Source organism: Odocoileus virginianus, chromosome 5 (assembly GCF_023699985.2).
Source record: "Odocoileus virginianus isolate 20LAN1187 ecotype Illinois chromosome 5, Ovbor_1.2, whole genome shotgun sequence".
Taxonomy (NCBI): Eukaryota; Metazoa; Chordata; class Mammalia; order Artiodactyla; family Cervidae; genus Odocoileus; species Odocoileus virginianus.
In genome coordinates this window covers 87,289,753-87,308,734 of record NC_069678.1, presented here as the reverse complement: position 1 = coordinate 87,308,734, position 18,982 = coordinate 87,289,753, and the positions used below count along the sequence as shown (strand labels likewise).

Here is an 18,982-nt window from a genome sequence, read left to right as displayed (position 1 = left end):
ATTTTCAGAAATCATTTCAGTAAAAATATTTATGAATATTTATGTAATTATTACTGTACTTTGCTATGAAAAATTGTTATGAGGATGTTATTATATATTGCTTGGATCATTGGTATGTTGGTAGTATTATAGAAATTTTCATTACAACAGTATTTGACCCTTTTAAGACATATAGCTTGCTTTGTGGAGCAAACATTAGGGCAAGTTATAAATTAGATGCTTGGATTATCGGCCAGTAGGTTCCTTATTAGAGCTGATACCCTGGGATATCTAAGAGGAAATACATCTCAAAGGAAAGAAATAAATGGGGGAATGTTTTCATTCATTTTCATTTAATATGTAAATGAATGTCCTGTATTCCTCATAGAAAGGGAAATGTTACACAATCAAACAACATAATGGGATATTATAGCTACAAGATACATCCATCACAAAACTCCTGTGAGCTAGGTATGTTGTTTCCCCATTTTACAGATGAGGAAACTGAGGTACACCTTAAATTACCCAAGATCACACAGCTAGAACTGGTATTCAAAGATCAATGTGGTTCTAAAGTCACCTCTTAACTGTTTTACTAAACTTATTTTTCTTCTCTAAACACACTTGAAGTTTTTATGAAAGAGATACTAAGAAATCACCTATTTTCTCTTATAATTTTAATTATTTAAATTAGGTATGTCAAATAGTGAAAGTTTTGATTTTTTAAATAACAAGTTCTAGAGTCTTTAGTTCCTTTTTGAAAGCTTTATACAGTTCAAAAGAGTTGCAAAAGCATCAACCTTCTAAAATTTAGTTGTATTCCTGAAATAGAGAAATTTTGTATTTGATTTTATTATGTTAATATCAGTATACTCTGACCCAGAGCCAAAAGCACTTTAAAATATAAGCAAAGATATTATTCTTATTGCTGTTTATAATAATTATAACTTGAAACTATCCAAAATAATTATCAATACAAGACTGTATTGTACATATAAATAATAATACATCCACAGTATGGTACTATGCAACCAGTAGAGATAATAAATATATACTAATATAAATATACATTGGATATATTGTTTCAGTGACATTCGGGTTATAAAACAGAATAATATAGCCCCATTATTGTAAATTTATTTATATGTAGAGATGCATACAATAAAGCCTAGAAGGATATTCATCAAAATATTAACTGTGATTATCTATGGGTAGAATAATAATTGACTTAATTTTTTATAATTATATATATGTTTAATTTCTTTTACCGTGAGCACTTTACTTTTAAAATTACCAAAGAAAATTAAAGTTGTTTTTTTTTTTCCTGAAAGGACAAATGCATAGTATTTTCTGGAAGAGGAAGTACTGTTATGTAGCTTCAAATCTTAGGTCCTAAAGCTTTCATAGCAAATAGCATGAATACTAATATACACAGATACAGTACCATAAAATTCAAAAGAAAAAAATATTTCAAATGACTCTTCGTTAGCTAAGACAGAGAGATTAACACAGACCTTTCTTGATTTAGGTAAATTTGAAGCAGATCACGCTTAAAAGTTATACCACAGCCATCTTCAACGTGATTTCTGAATGTGTCCCTTTGCAGGTGTAGAGCAGATTCAGTTTGGTTCAGCGCAGTGAGTCAGCCATCAGCTAAACTCGATCTCCCTGCCTTCATTCTTGCTTCTTAAACAGCGCCACCCAATGGAAGTTTTTTTAATCCAATGGAACTTTTTGCAGCAGTGTTGGAGTACTTCTGCACTGTTCAATAAGATAGCCACTATTAATACATAGCTATTGAGTACTTTCTACGAGGCTTGTGTAACAGAGACACAGTTTTTAATTTCATTTAATTTTAATTAAATGCAAACAGCTACATGTGCCTAGTGGCTACCTTATTGGGCAGCCCACAGAAAGAATATTTCCAATATTTCTAATTAATATAGCACAGTTTAGAAGACTAAAACTATGAGCCCCAAATTAAGCTGAATAAATGGTTCCTCTATTATTCAGAAATGTCCAATTTAAAATGCCAGACATATGTGTGCTTTTTTAATGGTAACTTTGCCCCCTGGAGACCCAGAAAGATATCACAGTTTTTGGTAATGTAAACAATGTTTCTAGTACCAAAATAACCTAACTAGATAATAACTTCTTAGTCATCAGTCTTAATAATCAATGGGTCATGTCCGATTTCATAGTTAGATGAATCCTGTTTCTCTGTCTAGTTTTCTGTTATTAACAATTACTTTGCACTTTAGGTCATTAAAGATCTCCAGAGTACTGACCTGGTGGGTTGGCGATGGCAGATAAATATTTCTTCCTTGGGCTTCTTTGCCATCTAATAGCTACTTTTCAGTTTAAATTCAACCCTTTCATTAGGAAATATATATATATATTCATACTTGTATAGTACATATTATATAAATTGTATATTATGTGCAATATATAAATTATAAGTAAATAAATTAAGTGCTATGCTTCATTAGTGTTACATATGAATTAAAATGGTATTTTTTAATCAAAATGTAAATTTTGTCAAGATTTATAAAGCCACCTTTTGGCAAATATATGAGGAAACGGTTACTGCCATGTAATATCAGTAAGAATATAAACAGATACAGCTATTTAAAAGGTAATTTAGGGAATTCCCTGGCGTCCCTGGCTAGAGGGGCTTCCCTGGTGACTCAGCGGTAAAGAATCTGGCGGCAGTGCAGGCGATGCAGGAGACCCGGTTCCATCCCTGGGTCGGGAAGGTCCCCTGGAGGAGGGCATGGCAACCCACTCCGGGATTCTTGCCTGGAGAACCCTATGGACACAAGACCCTGGCAGGCTACAGTCCGTAGGGCTGCAGAGAGTTGACTACAGCTGAAGCAACTTAGCACACACCAGTGGTTAGAACTCAGAACTTTTACTGTGGTGGTCCAGGTTCAATCCTTGGTTGGGGACCTAAGATCCTGCAAGCTGTGTGGCACAGCCAAAAAAAAAAAAGAGGCAGTTACAATCTATCAAAAGTAACACAACATTTCTGCTTCTGGATGCCTGAAATATCCATTCATTCAATCATTCTCAAAGACACACCATACATACTAGAGTGATCACATGGCAGTGTTGGTAATGGTACAAAATCAGCAGCAACTTAAGTGTTCAATAAGAGGAATGGTTAAGTAAACAATAGCACATCTTTTTTGTTTAGTTACTAAGTCATGTCCGACTCTTTGTGACCCCATGGACTGTCAGGAGCTCCTGTGTCCATGGGATTCTCCATCCTGGAGTGGGTTGCCATGCCTTCCTCCAGGGGATCTTCCCGACCCAGTAATCAAATGCACGTCTCCTGTGTCTCCTGCATTGCAGATGGATTCTTTACTCACTGAGCCATCTGGGAAGCCCTGTCATTTGCAACCTTTAAGTCCTGCCCCCTCTTAGACAAATTACTTGATTTTTTTTTTCTGAGAGTTCTCATAGCCTCCTCTCTAAGATGCAGAGTAATAGCTGCCTTTCTGGGTTGTTAAAAAGATTAGCAATAATGCACGTAAAGCACCCCAAACAGTGACCTGTTGACTCAGACAGTGATGGAAAGTGATCATCGGTAGTCTGACAGATATGAAAAGTTTTTATTATCAGCAGAGTACATTATTTGTGGATTCTATCAAGCAGTCTCTATACCATATCCTCCTAAGAGCAAGTTCTTTTAAAGAATGCATACCCTTGACATGGCATGCCTAGAAAAGAGCCAGTCTCTGCTTCTCACTTCCCCTCCCTTTTCTCTCTTCCTCTTCCCCTTCATTCCCTCAGAAGAGCTCCTTCCTTAAACCGTAACCCCTTTTGTAAGCAGTCTTTGAAACCGACAACTTCAGGGGTGTTCTCTTTATAAAATTGTTAGCATTTGCTGGGACTTCTCTGTTTCTTCATAGAGAGTTCTCCAGTTTTGTTTTTTCCCCCCAGATGGCCCTTTTTATTCACTGGTTTTTTTAAGGGCAAGTCAGTTCACTGGAAATAGGAAAATGTTGAAAAACACAGCAAATAAAACAAAAGCTAAATAAGCTGCAATCGCTGTCCAAAACCTTGGATCTTTCAGCAATGCCTGATCAAAGCAGCTGAACACGGTATAACCAATGGACATTCCAGCAAATCCACCTGCAATGTGAGCTGCAAAAGACACCTTGGGAGAAAAGGAGAAAATGAAAATAAGTGAAGAAAATGCTAATTGTATATTTCAGCTGCATCTCTCTTACTAGAGAACAAATAACCATCCCAGTCAAAGAGTCTTAAAAGTCTGAACAGCAAGGTAGTGAGACAAAAGAGACAACAAAACTCCATCATGCAAAGCTAAAAGAAATGTCATTTCACTGACTCTTGAGTACACACAACAGCCATCCTGTCTCTCTTCTAGGCCATCATTACATTTAGGATGGTTCTGTACAAGGCCAGCCAAGAGAGTAGGAGTTGAGATTAGTGAGGGTTCTTTACAGGAGCATAATCTATCCCACATAAATGGAATGTCTGAATTAAAACACAGGTAATAACATACACACAAATACTCAGAAATTACAAAATTCAGGAACCAATTTCAATAAAACTGGAAATCTTTGTCAGTTTTCTTTATATTATAAATTCATCTGGACCCATATCATTGCTGCTTTCCAATCTGCATTTTATTCTCCATAGACAGTAAAGTCCCTTCACTCCCATTTTTTGGAATAGCTACCCATATAGCAGGTGCAAAGAACTAGAGCCAATTATCTGGGCTATGAGAGAAGTGAAAAGGATAACCCAAAAGGCCAGTTTGCTCAGGAATTTTCTTAACTTCCACATGGAAATCTTGACAGCTTTAAATCTCCGAATTGTTGCTGCCCCTATTTTGTGACCCTTCTTAGCTATTGATATCATAGGTAGACAAATTTTCATTTAAAAATTAATAAACTGAACTCACCGGAGACCCATTTGCAGGAACAAAGAACCGTCTGTAGAGAGCAAATCCCATGTCCGACGCAACTAGAAGGGAAAACAGCCTGATGAAGCCCCAGGATCTCCACAACAGCGTACCAGTTATTTTTGGTTCCCCTCTAACAATGGTAACATTTATTGAGACTTACTCTGCGCCAGGTACTGTTCTGAGAACTTTACATGTGCTGCTACCTTTGTATCATTAATCCTCACAACAATGCCATGAAATTGGTACTGTCATTATGATCCAACGAGTATTTATTAATGATCTCCCATGTGCCAGCCATTATTCTAGGTGGTGGATTTCTAGGCAGTAGCCAAGAAAAGATCAGACTGCCTCATGGAACTGAAAGTCTAGCTGGGGAAGGCGAATGAATAAGTAAAACATACAGTATTGTCAAAGGATGCTTAGTGCTGTAGAGAGTACACAAAAAGGAGAATTGAGAATGCTGGGAGCAGGGTGTGGTGGTTAACCGGAGAGTCAGGAAGGATCTCAAGGAGAATACGCCATTTGATGAGGATAAAGGAGCAAGCCATGCTGACCTTTCAAAGAGCCTTCTAGGCAGACTGAAGTACAAAGTCCCTAAAGCAGGACCAGCCGTGCCTGGAGTGTGTGAGGAATACCAGAGCAGTTGATCTGATGGCATCGACGGTTTTCAAAGGATGGTTCCCTTTCCCACTGGGGATTCCCAGCTTCACTGGGAACTTACTAGAAATGAAAACTCTCAGGCCCACCCCAAACTTACTGAACCAGAAACTACAGGTACGACTCGACAGTCTGTGCTTTACCAAGACCTGATTCTGGACTCAAGTTGGGGATGAAGTTGTAGGTGAGGCGATCAAACCATGGCAGATGGGAGGTCACGTAGAGTCTTATGGACCCTCGTAAGGACTTTGACTTTTACCCTTCAAGAGCTTTTGAGCACAGAAGTGACATGTGTGACTTGGGTTTTTAATAGTTTTTATTTATTTATTGGCTGTACTGGGCCTTCACTGATGCATGAGCGGCCAGTGGGGGCTACTCTCCAGTTGCGGTGCACAGGCTTCTCATTGCAGCGGCTTCTCTTGCTGAGCACAGGCCCTAGGGTTCAAGGCTTCAGTCGTTGCAGCCCCCTAGGCGCGATCGTTGTGGCGCCTGGGCTTGGTTGCTCCATGGCATGTGGGATCTTCCCTGATCAGGGATCGAACCGTGTCTCCTGCACTGGCAGGTGATTTCTTTACCACTGAGCCACCAGGGAAACCCCCTGACTCACATTTTTAAAAGATGATTCTTGCTGCCGTATAGAAAACATACTCTAAAGAAGCAAAGACAGAAGCAGGCAGACAAACTAATTACTGCTATTGCACCACCTCAAGTGAGGAAAGACCTGGTGTTTTATACATAAAGAAACCAAGACACAAAGGCTAAGTACTCGACCAAGGCCACATAGCTCTGAGGCAGTGGTGGGATTTGAACCTTAAGCCGTCTGACTGTGGGGACTTCACTGTCACCCACCTAAGCACCCTAGATTAAAAGATGAAAGCCCACACCTGGTCTTGAAGATCCCAAACGAGCCCCCAAGATGAAAGGTTGTGGCTCTGAGCCGTGAATGATGCCGGGATTCTTGGCCTCCAGAGGAAAGGATTTTGATGTGGAGCCAGAGATGAGGCTTGACCACTTGGAACTTTTGTGTAGCCAAGTTTTATTAAAGTATAGAAGAGATAGAGAAAGCTTCTCACGTAGACATCAGAAGGGGGCAGGAGAGTAGCCCCTTTCCAGTGTTTTGCAAGTCATCTTACAGGCTTTAGCAAGCTGTTGATCATAGATAAAAGAAACACCTCAAGGCTCAGAGAGTTGTACCGAGTGCACTGTCTCCCACAACAGACATATCTACACAAGGGGAGGCATCTCTGGGCAAGATACTAAAGGAAAACAGACCTCCAAGCAAGATACATAGTTTTATTAACATAGCCTAAGAAAAACATTCCCATGAGTAAGATGTATTGTTTTGTTGGGCAATCAGCCCCTCATGGTTGGGAAAAAGTAACTGAGGAACAGCCGATTGCAACAGAATTAAAGGAATCTCCTACCTGGCTAAAGCAGGAGCAAAGGAATGTAGAAAAATCCGTTGCCATTTATCTCCTCCTGCAGCTTGGGGACCTTTGGCCCCCTTAGTGAGACCTGCCTACCCATTAACCCTTTCATAATTACCATCAGGAATACAGAAGACAGCCCAAGAAAGGAAGTGATTCCACAGTCAATAATGGAACAGTAAAAGCCAGAACTTAGACATTCCTTAAATAAGTCATGTTGGTGATGCTAAAGGACCTTCCAGGCTTCTTGGGTTGGAAGAAATCTGCCCTACATGTGTGCTTGGAAACATCTGCAACTGTCAGATTCCACACCCATCCCCCAATACCCTATGCTCTACTTAGTGAGTGTCCTAGGAGACTGAAAGACCTAGTCCTTGCCTTTGGGGAAATAGCATCAGGACCATGTGTTCCGGACTAGCTTCCCTTTCAATATAATATTGACTCTGAAGTCACTGGGTAGGAATTGAGGTCGAGGAAGTACTCAATATTAATTTAATTGTAAATGACTATCACACCAAATGCTATAAATATGGCTATTATTGTATTTAAGTCATTTGCATTTCCTGATGGAGTGTAAATAACATACAGTGCTAGGAAAACATAAGAAAACCACCACAAGGAAGACTTCCTAGAAACAGTTACTGTGGTCTAGACTTTCACAGTAGGAGGCCTCCTTTCAGAAACTCTGTAACTCTTAGCGTGTCAGTTTCTCCATTCAGTTTGTCTCCTGCCTTCTGACTTGTATCTGCCTGGCCCTTTCTGCTTCTAAGGGGAGTTTACTTCTAAACTGCTGCAGTCTCTAAACTGAGACCTGTCTTCCCACCTGAAAAGAAGCCCTTATTCCGATAAACCAAATCATTATCTTCAGTAAAACCCAACACTCACTTTAAGGGAGTTGCCTTTATATGGGTTTTTTGAAGGATGAAAATCGAGATGTCCTGAACTTTTTCCAGGGAAGCTCAGTTGCTTTGTTAGAAAACACATTTAAAAACTGGTGCTCAATGAAGGAAGTCCTTAAGGCCAGCTGTCCTTCGCAATTGAGAATAGTATTTACCATTAAAAAAAAACTATAAATTTTCCCAAGGAAACGTGTTTAAAATTAAAATGTATTTGTGTTTCATTAATCTGGAGTTTGTTGTCTGCATGCATGCTCAGTTGTGTCTGACTCTTTGGGACCCCATGTTCTGTAACCTGCCAGGCTCCTCTGTCCATGGAATTTTCCAGGCAAGAATGCTGGAGCAGATTGCTCTTTCCTTCTCCAAGGGATCTTCCCAACCCAGGAATCTAACCCACATCTTGCATCTCCTGCATTGGCAGACAGCTTCTTTACAGCTGAGCCACCAGGGAAACCCCAACCAGGCCAAAGAACTTTTAGAAAAAATGGCATGTGAAGAAGGTTGATGTTAGCTGTCCTACCTGTATTTTTGTTTGTTTTTTCTTTTTCCATTTATTTTTAGTTGGAGGCTAATTACTTTACAACATTGCAGTGGTTTTTGTCATACATTGAAATGAATTAGCCATGGATTTACATGTATTCCCCATCCCGGTCCCCCCTCCCTACCTGTGTTTGTAGGATATAATAAAACCACATCATTCAGTGACTGTATTACTTACCTCAAGAATGACAGAATGTTACATAAACTGTTTTTGAAGATAACTTTGTACATGAAGAAACGGTTTTACTGCACCATTAAAGAGTATTAGAGAATTAAAATCATTTCCCCACTGAGAGTTTGAGGCTTATTTTACAAAAGTCATTATTTGAAAGAAACAGATCAACTGAAAACCCAGGTAACTTGTATAAGAATATTTCTCTGTCTAAGGGCCTGTTCTTGGTTCTGGTTGAGACCCTTAACAACTCAGGTAGCCCAGCCCACACAGCGACTCCTCTTAACTAACTCCCAGACACCTGCCCTCCTTCCTGTGCTGACTACTCCTCTTTTTAATTTCTCGGAAATGTCTTTGGAGAAAAACATATACGCTATGGTATAAACTACAAACAAGTCACTTCTTTTCTATCTGGGTGAAATACTGTTTTATAATTATACCATTCATAAACTAGACCTAGTCTGTTTTTGGAACACTTGATATCAATTTGCAGGATCATTTTTTTCCTACTATGTGGACAGCCAAAATTGCATGTGTGTGTGCTAAGTCTCTTCAGTCATGTCAGGCTCTTTGCAACCCATGGACCGTAGCCCACCAGGCTCCTCTGTCCATGGGATTCTCCAGGCAAGAATACTAGAGTGGGTTATGCCCTCCTCCAGGGTATCTTCCCAACCCAGGGATCGAACCCACATCTCTTACGTTGCCTGCACTGGCAGGCAGGTTCTTTACCACTGGCGCCACCTGGGAAGCCCTGACAGCCAAAAGTAGCCTGTATCAAATGTTACTTCTGTCTTTGTCTTCAAGTCTGAGCCTTAAGGTCAGCCTTCTCCCCACACCCTCTGTGCAGATAGAGCTGCAGCAGGAGCAGGCTGGGAAATAGAAGTTACAAGCCCTGCCTTTGCTCTTGTTTGCTTCTGCTCTGTATGGCCTGCCATCATCCAAAATCCTGACTTTCAGACCCAGCTAAAATTCCACCTCTTCTCCAGAATGAGGCTTCCTAAGCTCCTTGAGCATGTCGTTCCCTGCTACCATTCTTGAGATTTCCAAAGCCACGTCTGTCATCCCCGATTCCCTGACCCCTCTCTTCCTCCACCTCTGCTCAGGTCTTCAGTCCTCAGCCACCGCTCCATGCTTACATCCTAGATCAGTTCTGTTTTTAATCTGAAAATGTAGAAATTGAAGAAGAAAGTGGATAACCTGAATAGCTTTTAAGTTTTCCCTTTCAAACAAAATCATACACAGAATCTAGTTTATGAATGAGAAAAATCCAGTGTCTAAAAAATAAATGACAGGGACTTCTCTGGTAGTCCAGTGGGTGAGAATCTGCCTCCCAATGCAGAGGATGTGGGATCCCTGGTAGGAGAATGAAGATCCCGCATGCCACAGGGCAGCTGAGCCCACACACCGCAACTAGAGAAGCCCTCGCACCACAATGAAGAGCCCACACAGGCAGAAATAAATAGGGCTTCCCTGGTAGCTCAGTGGTAAAGAATCCACCTGCCAATGTAAGAGACACGGGTTTGATCCCTGGCCTGGGAAGATCCCACGTGCCATGGAGCAACTAAGGCCATTCACCACCACTATTAAGCCTGTACTCTGGAGCCTTAGAACCGCAGCTACTGAAGCCCGCACATCCTAGAGCTGCTGCTCCTCAACAAGAAAAGCCACTGGAATGAGAAGCCCAAGCGCTATAACCAGAGAGTAGCCCCGACCCCTACAACTGGAGAGAAGCCCACGCAGCAACAGAGACCCAGCACAACCAAAACAAGTAAAGTTGGGTAATTAATTTGTTTAATAAAAAAATAAATGACACAGAAAGTAACACAATGTAAAGCAACTATACCCCAATAAAAATTAAAAAAAAATAAAAACATAAGTGATGGTATTGTGGATGAAGTGGACAGAGTACCTCGAGCCCTACACTATTAACTCCCCACACCCTAGAAACAGGCACCTCTAAGAACCACCCACCAGGGCCTGTGAAAATTCCACTCATATCTTTCTACTTCGGGCTAGTAGCCGGACCACTGTTTCAGACTCTGGGCTAACGGTCATCCTACATGTCCATGAGGACGTGTAGGATGTGTTTGGGAAATATGAGAAGGCCTTCTGAAGGTTGAACCCATAAACTTGAAGATGTGAAGTATTCACAAAACACACTTACTTATAAGAACAATGATGAGTAGTCTGACAACTCCAAAAGCAGGAATCATTTCTTTAAAATTCTTGCAAAGAGATAAATGACAGTAATAATAACATAAGTTATCTATTGGCAAAGAAAATCTCAACTGTACGCCCCCTCCATCTGCTTTTTCATTTAAAATAGTGTGTCAGATGTTTGCCAATCAAAGCACCGGTGTTAACAGTTGTTTTCAAATGTATTTGGGAAGTACAATGCCAATATACTTTGGAGTGAAAATGAAACATGATATTCCTTGATAGAGCAAGAAATATTCTATAAGTAATAAAAAATCAACTCTTAATATGTCACAAATAGTTAATAGATGCTGTCAAACTAAATCTGGTGAAAATATTTCCAAGTTTTTGGTTTAATATTCATTTGATACAGCTTTACCCTCTTTCTAAGTAGGAGTTAGCAAAGACAGCTAAAATTTGAGCATTACCTTGATTTTTTTTAAGATAATTTTTTAAAAAATTTAATACACTGGTCCAAAAATACTCAGTTTGATTTTAGTTTCGAAAAGCCTCAGACCAACTTGCATTACCCTCATGTGTTACCAGTGGACCAAGCAGACTCAGAAAGACACCACCACTTCAACCCAAATTAGCCGTCCCTTCCCTTTAAAGTTATTAGCTCTCTTCCCAGAGAAAGATGCTAAAATATCTGTGTTAATTAAAAATCAATTATTTTCAAACTGTTGTGACCAAGACTTACAGTAACAATTTACTTAACAATCCAGCACACACATAAACAGTACTTACTCTTTATTACACATGATGCATACTGAAATTTTTGTGTAAAAGCATTTTCACAATCTCTTCAACTGAGTTCACAACCACTAATGTGATGCAACCCAAAGTTTGAAAAACACTTTTCTAAATGACTTATAGTCTTGGAACAGTTTTTTAATTGCTTCAAACTTTTCCTCTTAGAGTATTTTTAAGCACACCTACATGGTTAAAGGGTTGATTTAATCAGGATTTTATCCTGTTTTAAAAAGTGATTAGCATCTCACATACTATATCATGGTTGTGTAAAATGGTATGCCAACTTTGGAGGCATTTATATATAAAAATGTAAAGCCTTCACCCAGTAAATCCACTTCTAGGAATTTGCCTATAAAAGAATCACACAAGTACAAAAAAACAGGTGAAAGAACACTCCTGACAGCATTATTTTGAAATGTAAAAAGCTGTAATCACCCTGAATCTTTTCTTTCAATTAAAAATTGAACAAGTACGGCTAGTATATAGAAGGTGCTGTGGAGCAGTTGAAAAGACTGAGGTGGATTTCTGTGTCCTACTCAAGTATCCTATGAGTAGATAGGATACTTTATGTTAAGATGCAGAATAATGTAAGGGTAGTTCCATTTTTGTAGTGTTACTATTGGTAGAATTTTGAATACATACAGAAAACATCTGAACGGATGTATATCAGACTGGTAACAAGATACTGAACTGGGGACTTTGACTTTTCTGTTTTTCAATTTTTAACTTTATTTAGTATTTATCACTTTTGAGATCAGAGATGAAAGGAAAACTCACGGTCAGATGGAAGATGTGTGCTTAGTAAATATTGATAAATAAGATTCCCTGAACCAAATACCAGTAATTACTTAAAATTTTTTCTTAAGGTCCATAGATTGTTTCCCAAAATTCTTACCACTAGAACATTCATAAAATAGCCTCCCATCAGAGCATAGACTCCTCCTGAAGCACCCACAAGAGATTTGAGTGGGTCAAAGATGGAGCTGGCAAGGGATCCTAAAGAAATGAAACACAAAGAATTTCAGACATGACTATAAGAATCATGAAGGATAAATCTTTCTAATCTAAGGTAAAAGTTGGGGAAGCTTGGGCCATTATATTAACAAACAACAAATTCACTTTGTTCCTTCTATACTAGAAAAGTATAGCCATGTGGTCTCTCAATTATTATGAAACATTAAATGTTCAATATGAAGACAATATAACAGTGACAAAAACAAATACTCTGAAGCCAGAATTAGCAACTGTGTGACTTCAGCAAGTTTTTTAATGTCTCTGTGCCTTTGTTTCCCTTTCTATAAAAATGGAGGTGTTAAATAAAACTAACTTCAGTGGGTTGTCAGGGGAAATAAACGAGTTTACATGTACATCATGATTAGAATACTCCCTGACATGTTATATACTTGTTAGCTGTTGTTTCAAAATATCCTACACGTTTAACCAAAACTATCAAAACACCTGAGACATTCCAACATTTTATTATCTATGGGCTAGCTTTCTCATGGAGTCAAGATGTAGTCTCAGAATCCTTCTTAATATACCATTCAATCAGTTTCACCAAGCAAGATGAAATTCTGTTTGCTAATTCAACCTTACCTTGTCTGAACCAAAATAAGGCTTTAAGACCACCTTATGCGAACTCTGAAGTGTTCTCTATACTGCTTAGTTCTGTCATTCCCTTGCCTTCAAGTCCCTCCTTCATTTTTTAAGATACAGTACAATTCAGTACCTACTTTAGGACTGCCCTAGTGGTCCAGTGGTTAAGAATCTGCCTGCTAGTGCAGGGACAGAGGTTCGATTCCTGGTCCCGGAAGAGCCCACATGCCATAAGACCACACCCTGGAGCTCATGCACTGCAACGAGAGTTGCCACTGCAATGAGAAGCCAGCTACAGAGCACCCCCACTCCCCGCTCCCCACAACTAGAGAAAGCCCAGAACAAAGACCCAGTGCAGCCGAAAAGAAATGAAATAATTTTTTTTAAGTTCTCATTAAAAAGTAGCTACTTAATGCAAAAAAGGGGAAGTGTCTGACCTTAGAAATCACAAATGGATGATCAAACAGTTATCAAAAAATGCAGACTCTAATAATTACTGTGACTTTTTTTTTAATCTGATAAATTTGCTATGGAAGCACTTAGGAAAGAATGACTTTCTGAGCAGAAAGGTGGAGGCCCTGCTACTCTGAGAGGAGGGAGACAGCTTTTTGTTTTTTTAATTATTTATTATAATTGGAGGCTGATTACTTTATTGTGGTGGGTTTTGCCATACATTGACATCAATTGACCCCAGCTGGATTGTCCCAGCGCACCAGCTTTGAGTGCCCTGTTTCGTGGATTGAACTTAGACTGGTGATCTAGTTCATACATGGTAATATACATATTTCAGTGCTATTCTCGCAAATCATCCCACCCTCGCCTTCTCCCACAGAATGCAAAAGTCTGTTCTTTATATCTGTGTTTCTTTTGCTCTCTCACATATAGGGTCATTGTTACCATCTTTCTAAATTCCATATATGTGCATTAATATACTGTATTGATGTTTTTCTTTCTGACTTACTACACTCTATAATAGGCTCCAGTTTCATCCACCTCTTTAGAACTGACTCAAAGCATTCTTTTTAATAGCTGAGTAATATTCCATTGTGAATATGTACAACAACTTTCTTATCCATTCACCTGCCGATGGACTTCTAAGTTGCTTCCATGTCCTAGTTATTGTAAACAGTGCTGCAGTGAACATTGGGGTACACATGGGGAGACAGCATTTTGATTAAATTCTGAAGACACTTTAAGATTTGGACAGGAAGAAAAGGGGGAAGAAGGCCAGGATTTAGGGATCTGGAAGAGCAAAGACATAGAAACAAAGTTATATGGGTTACTAAAGATCCATGAGAAGCAGTCCGTTAGGGTTAAAGCAGTGGTTCTCAAATGTTATCCTACAAGCTAGAGCTGGGGTAGTTGTATCTTAGTTATGAGAAATTTATTTTTAAAATATAGATGTCCACTTCTGGCCACAATGACGTAACAGGACAAGATTTTTCCTCCTGCTTGAAAGCAATGGACAAAATATATGAATTGGTCTTAAAGATACTGGACATCAGATAACAAGAGACAATGAACCCTAAGAAACAAGAAATAAATGAGTTGACTAATTGCCCAGCTTACTGCCTTGAGAGAAACTGCAGGTAGCTGTGCATGAAGGGGAAACCTAGGCAGATAACAGTTAACTTCAGGTTGATGAGATAGAGTCTAGAGTCTAGGTCTATATAGAGCTCAGCAGCTAGAGTTCAGACTCCTTCCAAGTAACTTAACTGAGTTACAGAACAAATCTAAAGAATACTTACATGAATACAATAATACCCACCACCCAAAGATAAAATGTCTAGCATCCAAACAAAAGCTCAAGATATGCAAGACATGCAAAGAAGCATGAAATTGTGACCCATACTGAAGAGAGAAAAATCAATTAAAACCTACCAAAACTAAAAAAAAAAAAAAAAAACACCTAAAAGTAAACTTATTTATGATCTAGCAATCCCACCCAGAGGGGACTATAACTTGAAAAGATACATGCACCGCAGTGTTCATTGCAGTACTAATTACAATAGCCAAGGCATGGAAGCAACCTAAATATCCATTGACAGATGAATGGATAAATAAGACGTGGTATACACACACTAGGGAATGTTGTTTAGTCGCTAAGTCATGTCTGACTCTTGCGACCCCCTGGACTGTAGCCCTCCAGGCTCCTCTGTCCAAGGGATTTCTCAGGCAAAAATACTGGAGTCGGTTGCTATTTCCTTCTCCAGGGGATCTTCCTGACCCAGGGATTGAACCCACATTTCTTACATTGCAGGCAGATTCTTTGCCACCAAGCCATCAGGGAAGCCTCACAATGGAATATTGGTCAGTCATAAAAAAGAGTGAAATAATACAATTTGCAGCAACACAGGTGGATGTAGAGATTATCATACTAAATGAAGTAAGCTATACAGAGAAAGACAAGTATATGATATTGTCTATACGTGGAATCTGTAAAGAATGATACAAATTAACTTATTTGTAAAACAAATAGGCTCACAGGCATAGAAAACAAACTTATGGTTACCAAAAGGGAAGGTGGAAGATAAATTAGCAGTCTGGGATTAATATATACAACTATTATATATAAAATAGATAACCAACAAGGACCTACTGTATAAAACACGGAACTATACTCAATATCTAGTAGTAACCTATAAGGGAAAAGAATATGAAAAAGAATGTGTGTGTGTGTGTGTGTGTGTGTGTGTGTGTGTGTGTCAACTGAATCACTTCTGTACTCCTAAAACTAACATAACATTTTAAATCAACTATATTTTAATTTAAAAAACTGACACAGGTGTAAGATTTAGCAAATAAGGTCAATAAATAATTATTTCAAATATAGTCAATGTGTTCAAAAGTTAAATAGCAATAAAACAGGCTCAAATCAAATTTCTAAAGATGAAAAGTACATGTAAGATGAAATAATAAAGTAGTTGAGTTGATTGACTGATTAGACATTGCAAAAGAAAAGCTTAGTGGACATGAAGATGAGGCAATAAAACTGTCCAAGATAAAACACACAGGGGCTTCCCTGGCAGTCCAGTGGTTAAGACTCACCACTTCCACTCCAGGAGACACAGGTTCAATCCCTAGTCAGTGAACTAAGATCCCCCATGCTGTGGGGTTAAAAAAAAGAATAATATTTTTAAAAATACATACAGCATCAATGAGCTATAGGTCAATTTCAAGCAGCCTCATAATATCTATAATAATAAGTGCATAATTGGAGTCCTCAGAAAAGAAGAATGAAGGCAGATAAAAAGTACTTGAAGAAATAATAGCCAAGTTTTTTCCAATGTTTTATGAAAACTATAAACGCTCAGATCCAAGAACCTCAACAAACCCGACACAGGAATCATGAAGAAAACTACAAGGCATAACAAAATCACATCTTCAAAACAGTGACAGTCTTAACAGTATCTAGAATAAAAAGACATGCTTCATACTGAGAAGCAAAAATAAGGATGACAAGAGATTTATCATCAGAAACAATGCAAATGAGAACAACAGTAGAGCACCATTTTAAAGTAAAGAAAGGAAAATACTGTCAAGCTAGGACTCCAAACCTCAAAATATATTACAAAAATGAAGGCAAAAGACAGATTTTTCAGACATACAGAGGCTGAAATAATTGATGACTAGCATTTCCATGCTATAAGAAATGTTAAAGGAAATCTTCAGGAAGAAGGAAAAAGATGTTAGATGAAAAAATAAAGCTACACAAAGGATAAGGAAGCATTAGAAATGGTAAGAACATGGGCAAATATACAAGATTTTTTTATTACTTAAATCTCTTTACAAGTTCATTGTTAACAGTTAAACTATTGGACTACTAGAAATATTAAGTGAATTTATCAAGCTTAGAGGGTACAAGATCAATAACAAAAAAATAAACTGTATATCTGTGTAATAGCAATGAAAATCAGGAATAGAAATTTTAAAAATAATACCATTTACAGTATATCAGAAATATGAAATGTAGAAATAAATATGACCCCAAAAATGTGCAAGCCCTAAATACTGAGAGCTAAAGAAGATGCTGAAAGGAATTCTGAAAGACCTAAATAAACAGAAGTCCATACCTAGTTCGTGAGTTGGAGGACTCTGATATTGTTAAAATGTCAATTCTCCACCAGTTGATCTAAGGATACATTGCAATCCAAATCAAAATCCCAGTAGACAATCTTATAGAAATTAACAAACTGATTCTCAAGTTTACATGGAAATGCAGAGGACCTAAAATAACCAAAACAACTTGAAAAAGAGCAAAGTTGGAGCACTGAGGTGTCCCAATTTCAAAACTTAATAGAAAACTACTTAAGATAGTATGGAATTGATGTAAAGATATACAAATATATGAGGAAAACACAACAGGAAGTCCAGAAATAAACCCACATATATATATATGGACAACTGATTTGGACAAGAGGCAAAAGCAATTTATTAAAGATTGTCTTCTCAACCAATGATGCTGGTACAATTGACATTTACATGCAAAAATGTGATACTTCAGTCCATACCTTGTACCACGTATAAAAAATGGATCATGTACCTATATGTAAAGTCTAAGATTATAAAACTTCTAGAGCAAAATGTAGAGAAAATCTTTGTGATTTTAGATCAGGCAAAATTTCTTAAATATGACACTGAAAGCATAATTCCTAAAATTTAAAAACTGATAAATTATACTTAATCAAAATTCAGAAATTTGAGTCTTCAGAATATACTATTAAGACAAAAAACAAGCAACAGACTCGGAGGCAATATCCAAAAGTCATATGTCTGATAAAGAACTTAAAATATATAAGGAATGTAAATCAATTTTTAAAAATATTTGTTTGTATCTGTGTCAGATCTTAGCTGTGGTTTGTTGAGACTTAGTTGTTCTGCAGCATGTGGGATCATAGTTTCCCAACCAGGGCTCGAACCCGTGTCCCCTGCATTGAAAGACAGATTCTTAACCACTGGACCACCAGGGAAGTCCCTAATTCAGTTTTCAAATTGGCAAAAGATTTAAACATATACTTTACCAAAGAAGATGTATGGGTCGCAACTAAGCACATTAAAAGATGCTCACCATCATTGTCATTAGGAAATGCAAATTCAAACCCAATGAAGTACCTTTGTATACCTGTAACAGATTGACTAAAATTATAAGACTGATCATACCAAGTGTTGATGAGGATATAGAGGAGCTGAAATTTATGGTGGGGATGTAAAACTATACACTTTGTTACCATATGACTTAATTCCACTTGCAGATATTAATATATATACACAAGAGATCCACATAAAAACTTGTACACAAATATTCCTGACAGAACATATTCATGGTAGACAAAAGTGAAAACAACCCAAATGTCCACCAAATGGTGAATGGATAAAGAAAATATGGTATATCCATACAATGGAATATCGTCCAACAATAAAAAGGAATGTAGTACTGATACATGCTACAACATGGGTGAAGGATGAAAACATTATGCTTAAAAAAATGTCAAGAAAAGACCACATATTTTATTATTTCATTTATATGAAATGTCTAGAATGGGTAGATATGAAGAGACAGAAATTAGATTAGTGGTTGCCTAAGGCTAGGGAAGGGATTTGGGGTAAGGAGTGGGGAGTGACTGCTAATGGCTACAGGGTTTCTTTGGAGCACAAAAATGTTTTAAATTTGGATTGTGATAATGGGTACATAACCCTGTAAATCAACTAAAAAACATTGAATTATACACTTTAAATGGGCACATTATAGGTTGTACGAATTACTGATATATCTTAGAAAAGCTATTTTAAAAGTTTGATAGTTTCTCAAAAGTTAAATATAACCCTATGA

At 38.0% G+C, this 18,982-nt stretch overlaps 1 protein-coding gene and 1 long non-coding RNA gene across 5 annotated transcripts in view; one reads left to right on the top strand and one right to left on the bottom strand.

Annotated features, from left to right (window-relative positions):
• LOC139035276 (uncharacterized) overlaps positions 1 to 18,982 on the top strand; it is a 54,097-nt gene that overhangs the window by 3,293 nt on the left and 31,822 nt on the right. The window lies entirely within an intron of this gene.
• The window catches only part of RHBDL2 (rhomboid like 2), a 55,903-nt gene continuing 40,495 nt past the window's right edge, over positions 3,575 to 18,982 (bottom strand). For 3 of the 4 annotated variants that reach the window (XM_020896924.2, XM_070468374.1, XM_070468375.1), the window contains exons 5-8: positions 12,452 to 12,552; positions 10,772 to 10,832; positions 4,913 to 4,974; positions 3,575 to 4,141 (exon numbers count right to left, since the gene is read on the bottom strand). In XM_020896924.2, the coding sequence (XP_020752583.1) occupies positions 3,962 to 4,141; positions 4,913 to 4,974; positions 10,772 to 10,832; positions 12,452 to 12,552 (404 nt within the window). In that variant the 3' untranslated portion in view covers positions 3,575 to 3,961. The remainder of the gene's footprint in view (positions 4,142 to 4,912; positions 4,975 to 10,771; positions 10,833 to 12,451; positions 12,553 to 18,982) is intronic. The other variant, XM_020896927.2, reaches the window with a different exon arrangement.